Source organism: Onychostruthus taczanowskii, unplaced genomic scaffold (assembly GCF_017590055.1).
Source record: "Onychostruthus taczanowskii isolate IOZ18803 unplaced genomic scaffold, ASM1759005v1 scaffold96, whole genome shotgun sequence".
In the NCBI taxonomy this organism is placed as follows: domain Eukaryota; kingdom Metazoa; phylum Chordata; class Aves; order Passeriformes; family Passeridae; genus Onychostruthus; species Onychostruthus taczanowskii.
Genome location: NW_024507657.1, coordinates 1,428,219 through 1,441,562, shown reverse-complemented (window position 1 = coordinate 1,441,562; position 13,344 = coordinate 1,428,219). Strand labels below are relative to the sequence as shown.

The window sequence follows — 13,344 nt, the reverse complement described above, 5'->3', positions numbered from 1 at the left end:
ACAAGAAGATGCACACAAATTTATTTTTTAATGACAATTAATGTCAACAAATGTTTCCTGATCAGACAGATAAAACCTTTTTCATTTGGTTCTGCACTGGTGAGTCTCCATTCTACACGCTAAAGTAAGCTGGTATCACAATTATTTCACTGCCTTATTTTTTTAAAATACAAAGGAGGACCTTTTTTCTGGTCAGTACTGCCTAAAGGACAACAGGATACAAGGTTCCCCCTTCCCTCCTCCATACTTTATAGAAGGATGGTCCTAACTATTACACTGAGAGGGTATGAGGACTGTGGGGATAATGCAGCCTGAGCTGCCGCTGTATGTCTACCATGACATACAGGCTCTCCCAGCTGGTCCAGTCCATCCAGAAGAGACAGCCAAGTATCTAAAGGACAAAGTACAACCTCTTAACAGGCAGAGAGCAACTGCAACACAGAGGAGGCCAGCATCCTCCCCCAGGCAGTTGCCATCCTTTCTGCTTCTCTCATGGGATATATTCCACCACACCACTGTTTGTGCGGGTCTTTTTGTGGCTCCTGAAAAGCCAGTATTGCTCCTGGATTTATCAAGTTTGGCTGCAGGAGAGTTTTTCAGAACAGTGATCATGAGATGGTGGAAGTCAGAATCTTGAAGCAAAGCAGTAAGCAGGACTAGAATCCTGAACTTAGACCTCTTCAAAGAGTACTTGGAGGAATTCCATGGTTTAGGGTTCTGGAAAATATAGGGATCCAAGAGAGTTGGTCAGTATTCAAGCATCCTTCCTTCAAGCTCAAGACCAGTATATTCCCATGAGCAATAAATCAGCCAAAGGAGTCAGGAGACCTGCATGGATAAGCAGGGAGCTTCTAGTAAATCTCAAATGGAAGGAAGAAATTTATGAGATGTGGAAAAAGGCACAGACCACATGGAAGAACTATAGGAACATTGTCAAAATATGCAGGGATGTAACAAGGAAGGTCAAGGCCCACCTAGAATTGAGTTTGGTAAGGGCCATCAAGGACAGCAAGAAGGACTTCTACAAGTACATCAGCCACAAAAGGAAGAATAAGGAAAATATGGGTCACTGATAAATCAGATTGGTCTCCTGGTCATGGAAGACTTAGAGAAGGTGGAATTACTGAATACCTTCTTTGCCTCAGTCTTTATTGAGGCCAGCCCTCAGATCTTGGAGATAAGGGAGGCTGGAGGAAAGGAAGAATTTTCTTGGTTCTAGGGGGTTGCATTAGAATCAGCTGGGCAGACACAACATCCATAAAGCCATGGGTCCTGATGAGATGCACCCACAGGTGCTGAAGTAGCTGGTAGATGTTGCTAAGACACTCTTTGAAAAATCATGGAGAAAAGGAGAGGTGGATGATGACTGATGACTGGAGGAAAGTCAGTGGTCCTCCTCTATTCAAAAATGGGAAAGAAAAAGGATCCAGGAAACTACTGGCCAGTCAGTCTCACTTCCACTCCTCGGAAGGTGATGGAACAGATCATTCTGGAGGTATCACCAAGCAAATAAAAGAAAGAAGGTCATCAGGAGCAGTCAGCAAGGATTCCCCAAGGGAAAATCATGCTGACCAATTTGACAGCCTTCTATGATGGCAGGGCAGGATGGGTCAGTGAGGGGAGAGCAGTGGATGTTGTCTGCCTCCACTTCAGCAAGGCTTTGGACACCATTTTCCATAACATCTTCGTAAGTAAAGCTCAGGAGATGTGGGTTAGATGAACCGACAAAAAGGTGTATCAAGGACTGGCTGAATGGCAGAGCCCAGAGAGTTGTGATCAGCTGAGGAGAATCCAGTCTTATTCAAACTGTTTATCAACAACCTGAATGAAGGAATGGAACGCACCCTGAGCAAGTTTGCTGATGATACCGTGGGGAGCGGCTGATACACCTGAAGGCTGGGCTGCCATTCGGCATGACCTCAAAAGTCTGGAGAACTGAGTGCAGAGGATGAAGTTCAACAAAGGCAATTACAGGGTTCTGTACCTGGGGAGGTATAACCCCAAGTACCAGTAACAGGCTGGGGGCTGAATTGCTGGGAAGCATTCCTGCAGAGAATGACCTGAGAATCCTGGTGGGTGGCAAGTTGACTATTTGCCAGCAAAGTGTCCCCATGGCCAAGATGGTCAATTGTATCCCTAGAGGATACCATTCCTGAAAAGCCAGCACCATTCCTTCCATCAGGAAGAATATAGCCAGCAGGCTGGAGGAGATGATCTCTACTCAGCCTTAGTGAGACCACATCTGGAGTGCTGTTTACAATTCTGGTCTCCATAGACCATGAAAGACAAAGATCTACAGAGGGTCCAGCAGAAGCCACAGAGATGATGAAGGGACTGAAACATCTTTCTTAGGAGGTGAGAACGTGGGAGCTGGGCCTGTTAGTCCAGAGAAGTCTGAGAGGTGTTCTTGTCAATACATATTAACTATCTCAAAGGCAGGTGTCAAGAGGATGGTGCCAGACTCTCTTCAGTGGTGGCCAGTGACAGGACCAGGAGCAATGGCCATAAGCTAAAACACAAGTTCCACTTCAAAGTGAGGAAGAACTTCATTATACTGAGGATGGCAGAACACTGGAACAGGATGCCCAGGGAGGCTGTGAAGTTTGCCTCTCTGGAGATATTCAAAATCCACTTGGACATGTTTCTGTGTCAACTGCTCTGGGTGACCCTGCTCTGGCAGGGGGCTTGAACTGGTAATCTTCAGACATTCCTTCTAACCCCTGTTCTGTGATTCTGTGATTAAGAAACAAGTTAATACTTCAGATATGAAAACAACTGTAAGTTTTTGGGCCCCTCTCTCCAAGGAAGACACTGGGGAGCTTGAGCTTTTCTTTGAGAGAAAGACAACAGAGTTGGTGAAGGGCCTGGAGGGCAAGTCTGACAAGGAGTGGCAGAGTGAGCTGAGGCTGTTTAGCCTGGAAAAAAGGAGGCTCGGGGGATCTCACTGCTCTCTGCAATTGCCTATAAGGAGGGTGTAGCCAGGTGGGGGCTTGGTCTGTTCTCACAAGTTACAAATGACAGAAGGATAAGGAATGGTTTCAAATTGCACCAGAGGAAGTTCAGATTGAGTAAGAGGGAAAATTTCTTCCCCAAATGGGTTGTCAAACACTGAACCAGGCTGCCTAGGGAAGTGGTTGAGTCACCATCCCTGCAGGTATTTAAGATCTGTTGATGGTGCTTGAGGGCAGAGTTTAGTGTTGAATTAGGAAGTGTTGGGTAAGAGATGGACTTGATGATCTTTGAGATTTTTTGCAACCCAAACAATTCTGTGAATTTGTCTTTTCCAATCCTAACAATTCTATGAATCTATGATTCTAAGTTTTGTACTTCTGAGATTCCAAGGTCCAGAGCCAAAGAAAGATCAAGGAAAAGAAACAGGATTAAAAATGCTCATCACTAGTTTGATTTAAAATTCATGGACCACAAAATTTGAAATCTAGAGTAATTCTATTAATTTTGACAGTATTACTTAATATTCTAGTATCAAAACCAACTGCTGCAATAAAGGCACAGAAAATACAACTTTCCATGCCATAGTACAAAGAGCCATTTTTTATTCCAGGGTTCTGAACTAAAAACCAGTATTTGATGGTCCAAGATACATAGACAAACATGAAAAAGTATGACATATTTTACCTTATCTCAGTGTCACAGATACTTTCATTTGACTTTTTTAAACTGACAATTCAGTTAAATGTAGCTTATTTCTGTTCAACTTGCCCTTAAGAAAGAGACCACCAAACTTCTATTAAGAAGTAATTCAGATATAAAATGTCAGTGGAAAATGTGCCAGCATATCATCATGCAAAGTATCATAACCTTCTTTGCAGAGATTCAGTTGTCAGTTCAAGATTTAAACAAGATTTAAGAACATTTTTCTTAATGATGATATAGATAACACTACAGCTGAATAATTGGGAATTCTTGGACCACAAGCTGTATCAACAGAGGAAACTAATCTATGAAACATTAATGATGGTCAGTTGTGTTGGATCTCTTTGGGCCTCTCTGTGTGTAGGTCTCACTTTTTTCTTTGTGTTATGTAACTTATTTTTTAGCATTTACCAAACATAGAACTCAAAAAAGATGCAGTGGCTGTTTTAAAAATACCAGTCCAACCAAGAGATAAATAAAGCCCAAAACAAATATTTTCTACCTTCCTGTATCCTTGTTATTGAATAGCTAAACCATTTGATGGGAGTATAAATAAATCTCACCCATATGTCAGGTATGGCCCTATCTGCATGACAGCAAATAAAAAAACAAAGCAGAAAGAATAAATGGAGAAAAGGCTGAAAAGGCTGAAAAGGATAAGAACAATAAGGGAACCATTACTGTTGTTTATTGCAGAATTAAGAAAAGAGGGGCAGCAAAGATGATGGCTTTGAAATGGATTTAGATTGTCAAAAGTACTCCTTATGGTATGTCTCTGATCAGGGTTGAAAGCACATTATTAGGGAGAGCCAAATGTAATAAAAAAAATCCTTTCCTCTGAATAAATAAATCCAAGTCTGTTGCATGCATAAGGAAATAAAACTGGAGTACAGACGGTTTCTCATAAAGAGCTGATTTTCTGTCTAGATAAAAAAAAACCCCTATATGGTAGCACACTGGGCTAATGAATATACTGTGTCAAGGTTCGGGGTGAGTCCTCTCCAGTTTCCATTATACCATATTTAGTTTTCTGCTTCATACTTCTAAATTCTGACTTTTTTGCTCCTTAAAGTTGGCATGCAGAATACAGATGGTGTTAAGCCACTGGAAGTCCAGGCTAATGAAAAATTAAAGGAAGTTTATTCCAGGCACAGATTTTATCTGTTAAGAATAGCAAATTCAGTCATGCCTCAGGAAAGAAGTATCAATGGATTTGAATTTCAAATGATGACACTAGGGATAAACAGTAACACAAAGATGTAGCCACTCCTCCAAATTCAAAACTGTGTGAGCAAAGAAATATACCTGTAAATCTGAATAAACTTTTTTAAACATTGAGAGACATCTGTTGAGGAATGCTTGAGTTTTAAAGGTGTCACAGCCAGTGAAGACAAATAGGAAGTTGGCTGCCCAGAGAAAATGCGGTTATTACTTCCTGCCCTGAATCACAAAGGTACAAAGAAAGACTTTCCTGTTCTAGCTGTTGTTGCAGAAGCAGGGGAATGGGACATTTCCACCTTCCCACATAAGAAAAATTGAATCCTCTTTCAGGCTTTTCCTGAAGAGAGTTCCTCATGCTAGAGACAGATTTCTGAATTAGACTTTATACAAGTATCTCCTGAAGTGTATTTACTTATTTGCAAGCACTTTCCTTGACCTTAGTTAAGGTTTGGCTCAGTGAAGTAAAAATGGGCAGAGGCCAGAAACACTTACTCCCACCCTACATGGTCCTAGAATGGTAGAATTGTTTAGGTTGCCAAAGACCCTTAAGATCATTGAGTCCAACTGTAAATCTGGCACTGCCAAGTCCACTAGGATCAGGACAGTACAGTAATTCTTTCATCTCATCACCACATAGAAAACCAGCAGCTACTTTTTCTAGACCCTTTTCCTAATTATTTTTTTCAATTTTTAAAAAATGTTTCACACATGAACTGCAGCATGACAACCATGATCTTTCTTTGGTTTTGTGAAAGTTTGCAGACACACTGAGACCCCAGAGCTTCAGAAACAATAGGCTGGAAGCCAGCATTTGCTGAGAGCCATGGCAGCTGGCTGGTGAGCACGCTGCCAGCCACAGAGATGAACCAAATGAGCCTTACTCATAGCCCATGGGAGTGTGTCCTGAACACCCACTACTGCAGCAATCCCACGGCATCTGCAACTCATGGCCAACCCCCCCCTTCCACTTTCCAAGCAATAATTTTGTTTCCTAATGGTAATGGTAGCATTTGCCACTAGTTTTTCATGTAGTCATAAAGTAATTATGTGTCGCTAATTAGGCAGACATAAGGAACTTGAATTTGTCATTTCAAAGAAAAGTAACTCTGAGAAGTGCCAGTGAATTTTAGGTGCCAGGACTGCCTCAGAGAGCAGGAATCCAGCTCTTTCCTCAAACCCTTGCTGAACAAATAGGCTTTGAGAACAGATCACATGGATACAGTAAGGTCAAACTAGAGCTCATGCAAACTATGCTATTTCAGTGCTGAACTTTCAAACCTCAGTCTACTGACATGTTTCTAATTAATTGTGGAAACTAAATTTGTATGGATGCAGCCATACAGTTTATTTAAGTATGTACTTTACATGGCAGCCAAATTAAGTATGACAGCTTGTTTACTATGGATTCCTGCCCTATGGGAGCTTTCAGACACAGTACATTAAGGAAGAGAACAAAGTAACAAGTCATGAAACAAATGCTAAATACTGGTATATCTAATGCTTATCATTTTGGATGTAAAAACCACAAGTTTTACAGATTCACTGGCCATATTTTAGACATTACTATAAAAAAGTTAAGCGGGTAGATGGTGCAAAAAAATACAGTTCTTCTAACAACCACCCTCTGTCTTATTAATGCCACTTGCTAATTAGCCACAGGCAAGAACCTGGTGTCAAGTTCAATTCAACTACTTTATTGCACCTTATATTAATAACCTGTGTATTTTAAACACAGCACTGTCTCCTTCCATTGTTAAGCGTTCCTTGATTTTTTTCTTTTTGAAAGCTGTAATTTAATTTCCCAAATTAATATTTAATTATTTTGTTAGGCAATTTATATTGACTCCAAAGTAAAATAAATGAATGTTTTGCAAGAAAGCCTATAAAAAAGAGTAAAGAGCAGAAGCACCAGGCTGCCTATGGTAACTCTAACAAGACAATTTTAGTCTTCTAGGAATCTCTGCCAGCATGTAACAATGCATGGAAGACATTCTTCTAAACATACCTCTTGATCCGTGAAAATCTCAATGAAGTTCTGGAAGGAGAAGGACCCTGACTGAAGAATGAGCTCTCCTGTGTTTTCAAAGCACTGGCCAGTTAGAACAAGGAGCTTGTGCCTTGCAGCATCTGTGATCATTAAGCGCACCTTGAGTGAAGAAGAGAAATACATCAATAATGGGAGTGACCACATGTTTCAATAGTCCACTGAGAACACACACTTTATCTCTCCTAATTTACAACCAGTCTTTGGAACAGGACTCTCAAAACTCTCAAAAGACAATGAGAAGGGGAAAACATGAAAAAAAAGGAGGGGCACAATGCAGTTACAAGATCTGAAGAATAAAACAAATTAATGACATGGAAAAAAACAGCAAGGAGCAGAACAGAATACAACTTGAATGAAGAAATAATTATTTTAGCAACAACCTTATTCATAGTATAGTTCTTGGCATACTTTTATGGAATTGTATCAGGACAACCTTGGTAAACTATTTAAGAGCACATGCTTGTTGCTTTACTTGACCCTCACTACAGCTACTAGTTGTTCTTGCTTACCACTCCCAAGGGAGAGATTTATGTGCATGCTAAGAGAATGCCATATATTCTAAACTTAGGAACAAAACTAACAAAACCTGTGTAAGATTCTATACTGTTGAGTAAATGATTTGCAAATACTTCAAAAGTCTTACCAAACACTGAAATACCAATTCAGTCTATGGTAAGCTATGAATTTCAAGTACACTAATTCCTCTATTAAGGAAGAATGAAATCAAACCAGAACAGTGATTTCAGAACAAGGCTATCCACATATTAAACTAATGGAGTAAATGAGCAGAGTCCACCTGGGACAGCTCCACATGATAATGCACCAAGCTCCATCTCCATGGAGATGACACAATCAACTCAGCTCTCCTAGCAAGATATTCTTTTCAAGGTTTATATTGATTGTTAAGCAATCAATTTTTCTAAATAACCCTTGTGAATGCCGGGAGGCCGAGCCAGGGAGGCTTAATTTGAATCTCTGCTGAACAGCTCACGTTTCCAGTACAACGAGAAAACACACACTGGAGAGTATGTATCTCAAAGAAGATCCCAACTCTATCATGTCTTCACTGTTATTTTATCAAATAATGACCCTAATACTGAGAAGAAGAAAGTTCCTTTAACTAAATGTAGGACTAATGCTGGTCTGCCACTAATTGCACTAAATAATTACATATTCAGAAATATCATGTATGGATTGAATGTATCTATTTCTATTTCAGACAAAATATAGATAAATGCAAACATTTGTCTGACGTGCATTACTCAAATCTTTCACTCTATTAAAACGGTATCAGAACTGGCTTCCTCTTCTGAGTTTTCTTTTGTTGCTGCCAGCAGTGCTTATCAGTCCGACAACTTTTGTGTAAACTCATCACGTTTTCCAACAGCAAAACTACTTCCTGACTTGTGAATCACTGATATTTGACTGTCATATAATTCCCCTTCTATTTTATTAATTGACAATAAAGCACATTCTGCAGAGTTAGCAAACTATGCCAAGAAAGTAAGTAAATAAATATTTGCAGATCACAGATCATAATGTGTACACATGGAAGACCATAAAAGACTCATAAATTCTGTGTATTGGTACAAATAAGTTTTTTTGAAGGATGACCAGAAATTTGTCTCCTGATTTCAAGACCACTTAATTTTAGAAGAAATTCTGCAAGGTGATGATTCCATTCAGTTTAACTGCTGGGTAAAGTTCAAAACTTGCTGAAGGAAGTGCACAGCAAGATGTAGGCTCAGTCAAAACAGAGATTAAGATGGAGTGTGAACAGAGACCAGCACATCAGCAGAGCAGTTGTTTCCCATGATATGGTACATACGATATGGTACAGTCACAGGAACATTAAAGCAATGAGTGGGAACTTCCTAAAAAGGAAGTAAATGTTCATCAGGGTTTTCTTCAGGAAATAACACTCTCTCTTTGGGCCTCTTTCTTATGGGAGGTGTTTGGCATTTGATAGGACATGACAGGAGCTTTGGCCACCATCATGTGTGGACTACCACCAGGTAAGGCTATTATCAGCCAGGTTACCAGGTATATTGTATTTCTTTCTAATTTGTTTTTGTTTGCTTGTTTGGCTTGGTTTTCTTTTTTATGCTGTTGTTTTACTTTTGTTTGTTTTTTGTTTCTTTGTGTGTTTTGTTTTTTTCCTGAGTGAATAGATTCCAGTTCCTCTTCTGGTGAAGTCAGAGCTTCATGGTATACGTATATCTCTGCCTCCCCTAGATCCACCCTGGAAATCTCTGGTATATGAAATTAAGTTCTATTTGCCATAGTGAACAGACAATGTCTGCTCCAACCTCTGATTTAATTCTGCCACCTCTTTTTGGTGGTCTCTTTCTGAATTGTGCCTATTCAGAGCCTTGCTTAGCCAGCCAAGTTAAAGCTCATCTGTCTGACTGGGACCAGTTTGGCAGGATGAAAGCAAAGATCACCTCCCACAGTTTTTTGAGATGAAATTTATGGTAACATAGCCAAACATCTTCCAGAGCCAGCTCAGTAAGCCCAGGGTTCAGAAATCATTAATGGGTGTCACATCGTGTTCTTCCATGTAGTCATCCATCAAAGGAAGGACAAGCAGCAATAATAGAAATAGTATTTCCCAGCTTTTGGCAGTTTTTCATCTCTTCCACCCCTTCACACATGCACACACTTGATGGCTTTTTACTTAGAATGAATGCATAGAGTTGCTACCCTGGTGACCCCCTTGTCCTTACCAAGCACCTCTAATGCCTTGTAAGAGATTTTCACGCACTGTATTTTAGTAAGTTCCCACTGACTAAGGTGGCTTTTAAACTTCTACAGGTTCAGAAATTCTGTTTGTTTTGGAGTACTTTCTTCTGTTTGTGTTCAACATCATTTAACAACTGACAGCAAAATAGTTTTTTCACCAGTGACCACCAGCAGAACTGCTTTATCTCCCAAAAGAAATTAGACTCTGGCAGTGCTTCCCAGCACAGACCAGCAATGCAATTATCCCTATTATTTCAACCTTCTCATTAGCTAAATAAATTAATTTTGTCTTTGAGCTACACAATCAGTTCTTTGATTCTGCAGAGTTCATAAGGAATTGGCAGTCCTCTTATGGGCACTCTCCAGGGTTCACTAATCATGCCACATGCTTGTTGAAGGACAGACAGATCAACCGAGTCACCACCACAGAGCTGGTAATTCTCTCAGACCCAAATTTGTCCCTGGGCACCTTCAGACATTTTCTTCATATGTAAAATAGGCACCTAGAGCTACCAAACAATGGCAAAGCAAACGAAAATCTTAACCACAGCTGCCTCCACTCCATCAAGAAGAGAATTTCATGCATTATGAGTAATGAAACACTGGGATCAGAGGCATGTTTCTGTCCCATGCTTCTGACAATTTGTTAGGAGTCTGGGAAACCAGGGAAAAGATCAAGGGATGGGTGACATTATTCATAATATTTATTCCAAATATACCCTTTCATTCGCAGTCAGGACCTGCTCTAATCATCTGCTAAGACTTTGAAAAATAGTATTTTCTGAGTTTGTCAGCCTCTAAGCTGGCAGGCAATGACTGATGCTCCATAATCACCTCAGCTACATCTGCCTCAGTGCCCTCATCATGCCTATTTAGTGCAGCTTTCATGAAATGTTCAACAAAGTATTTCTTACTTACCTCAGTACTAACTGCTTCATCTGAGGGATTGATGAGGACTACAGTTTCTAAGACATCACTTCTGTGGTGAAGAATCTTCTGACCTGCAAGTGCAGAGAGGAAAAAAGAAAAAATAAATTCAACCATCATAGGATAGACCAGGATGTTCCAAGAGTTTGCTGTATCACAGCCCTCCGGCTGACCTGTCTGAAGGAGTATCCATAACTCACATTGTTTCACAGAGCTGGTGCTGGTAAGGGAGTAACCATCATCAGCTGAGCATCTGGCCCTGACATATCAAGTGGAAACTAGAACCCACGCTGCCAAAATGCTCCCTTTAGCCTTCCACTGGCATTGATTAACTTTGGGACACTGCAAAAAGTTCCCTATGGGGATGGTTAGACATTTGCCATGCTGCCCTACTTTATCTCACTCCTGCTTACAAAAGCTGTAGCAAGCAAAGTCAAGCAACAGGAGTGACAGAGCACACAAATAACATCTAGATCCTGAATTAGTAAAGTCTGGGCAAGTCTGGAGCAGCCTCACAGCCTACTGGCTTTCATACTTACTCTGTCTCTGTATTTAATAGTGATATTCATCTGACTGGGAGTGAATGCCAGAAAAACAAAATAGGACTGTTGATTTTTTCCCCCCCTTATGTTAATTGGCAAGTTCTTATCAGGGTCTCTTTCTGTGAGAATTGCAGTGAGATTAATTAGCGCTGGATTGTCATTCAGAAATCCAGACTAGTAATTAGTCAAAAAACCAGAAGAGCTGTCCCTTCTGAGCAAACTGATTGGCGCAGTATTAATCAATTAAAATAATTAATTAGGCTTAAAAGGGAGTACGGGACACAGACCTATTTGCCAACTTAGAAAACCTCCCCTGTAAAAAGACATAATTTAACAAGGCTGAGGACAGTCAGGCTGAAAGGAGCTCCACATGCCTGAGAGCGTCGTGTGAGAGAAAGGGCAGCCAGCCATTCCCAAAGTGTCCCTGGCTGGGGCGGGCTCGGTGCTGCCCTACCTGCCCCAGCGATGTCCTCTTCCTTCCTCACTGACCTGCCTGCACCAGTCCTGTCTTCTTCCTCCTCCTTGACCCCTGAGCTCCCATTGCGCTGCATCTGTCACTGTTGCTCTGGGGAATATCTACATTTATAAGCATGTGAGCATAAAACCAAATGATGGAAAGTGATGGAGAAGGAAAGTAGTGCTCTGAAGTAAAATATGAGATAGGGTTGTAATCTATTCTCTTGTGCATGACAGTGCCTAGACACTTAGGGATAAATATCTACTTAGTTTGAAGAAACCTAGTTTTTTTTAAACATATATTCTTTCTGCTATACTTCCTTGAAAGAGGGATACAAATTTTATATTACAAAAGTTGTGATATTACCTTTTGCAATTCAATTTATTTTTAAAGTTTTGCTTCCTTGCCTATCAGAAATGCACATATAAAGCTACAGTCAATAAAACATCCGGATGGTTCTGTTACCACATACTCCTTCAGAAGATGCTCTGTGCTCTGATATTTTATTTGTTTGTCAAATTTCCCTTAAATTAAGAGATTAGGTGGAGTTTATTGAATCTTATCATTAAGGAAATGAAAGGAACCCTTTAGCAGACACTGAAATTTCTTGCTTAATAGTTGGTGAGCACATACATTGCTTCAGGCTAGACTAAGCCTCATATATCATCAGCCATGAACACATTAAACACAGGTAGAAAAGAAATGCAATTAGCCACACGCAAATTTAGACAAAAATCCACAGCTTTAATTGGGCTCAAAGCACATACTTTGGACTTAACTGAAGCTGCTCCAAGTGGTGTGTCTGTGTAGCTAGGAATGATTTTACCTGAGGAGTCACAGATCCTGCAGACCAGCCCCAGCGGTGGTTACTTACATCCTACCAGACACCCTGCTCTAGTGCTTGTGCAGGTTCATAGGCCCTGAGACTGATCTCCAGAGGCAGGCAAGCTGTCTGCACCATGTGCATGGTGCCCACTCAAAGATGCACGTGTGACTTTCTCCCTCTTCAGCTCCTTGAGATAAACATGTTACTGATTACCATACAGGTTACTGATTACCACCTGGCACTGACAGGGTGTGAGTCACTATGAGAGCTCCCATCCCAGGAACATCTGGGAAGTTTCCAGATACTTGCTGATGTCAGCAACATGATCCCATGTCACTACTTGACAAATAGGAAAGACTTTGAAAAACTATTTGCAATTTTGTAAGAGTAATGCAGACTCACTGCCCAGATTGATATCCTGAAATGCTCAGCTGAAATGAGGGTAAGTCTCCCATGGGAATAGTTTTATCAGACAGAAATGAACTATCACAGTGTGGGAGCAGAAAGCAGCAACAGCACCTCATAAACTGGCAAAAGACTATGACTTACTAAATTACAGATGAGAGTGGGAGAACCTGAGACTTGTGTACATCTGGGGTTGCTTTACTGGATTTCTGCAGCCACTCTCTACACATGACAGATCATTTCTGTGATTTGACAGGAGAAGAAAGGAAGAAACTTCCACATTGCATGGAAATGCTCAGGTAGATAGATTTTACCTGCTTGTAGTTGCTAGGAAGCAAGTCAAAACCCCTTCTAAAGACTTTAATATATAAATATTATTTGTGTTTGGAAGAAATCCAAGCATCTGCCTATCTTTTGACTTTATTAATTAAAGCTTCAAATTAAAAACTGATATGAGCAAAGAGTCTGGCAGCTGTTTGATTCAGAACAAGAACAGAGAGAAGTAAATAGCATGTGAAATTTG

At 40.5% G+C, this 13,344-nt stretch overlaps 1 protein-coding gene across 1 annotated transcript in view; it reads right to left on the bottom strand.

Annotated features, from left to right (window-relative positions):
- Positions 1 to 13,344, bottom strand: part of MAP1B (microtubule associated protein 1B) — a 66,880-nt gene that overhangs the window by 10,549 nt on the left and 42,987 nt on the right. The window contains exons 3-4 of the mRNA XM_041426900.1: positions 10,583 to 10,665; positions 6,881 to 7,021 (exon numbers count right to left, since the gene is read on the bottom strand). Coding sequence (XP_041282834.1) covers positions 6,881 to 7,021; positions 10,583 to 10,665 — 224 coding nt within the window. The remainder of the gene's footprint in view (positions 1 to 6,880; positions 7,022 to 10,582; positions 10,666 to 13,344) is intronic.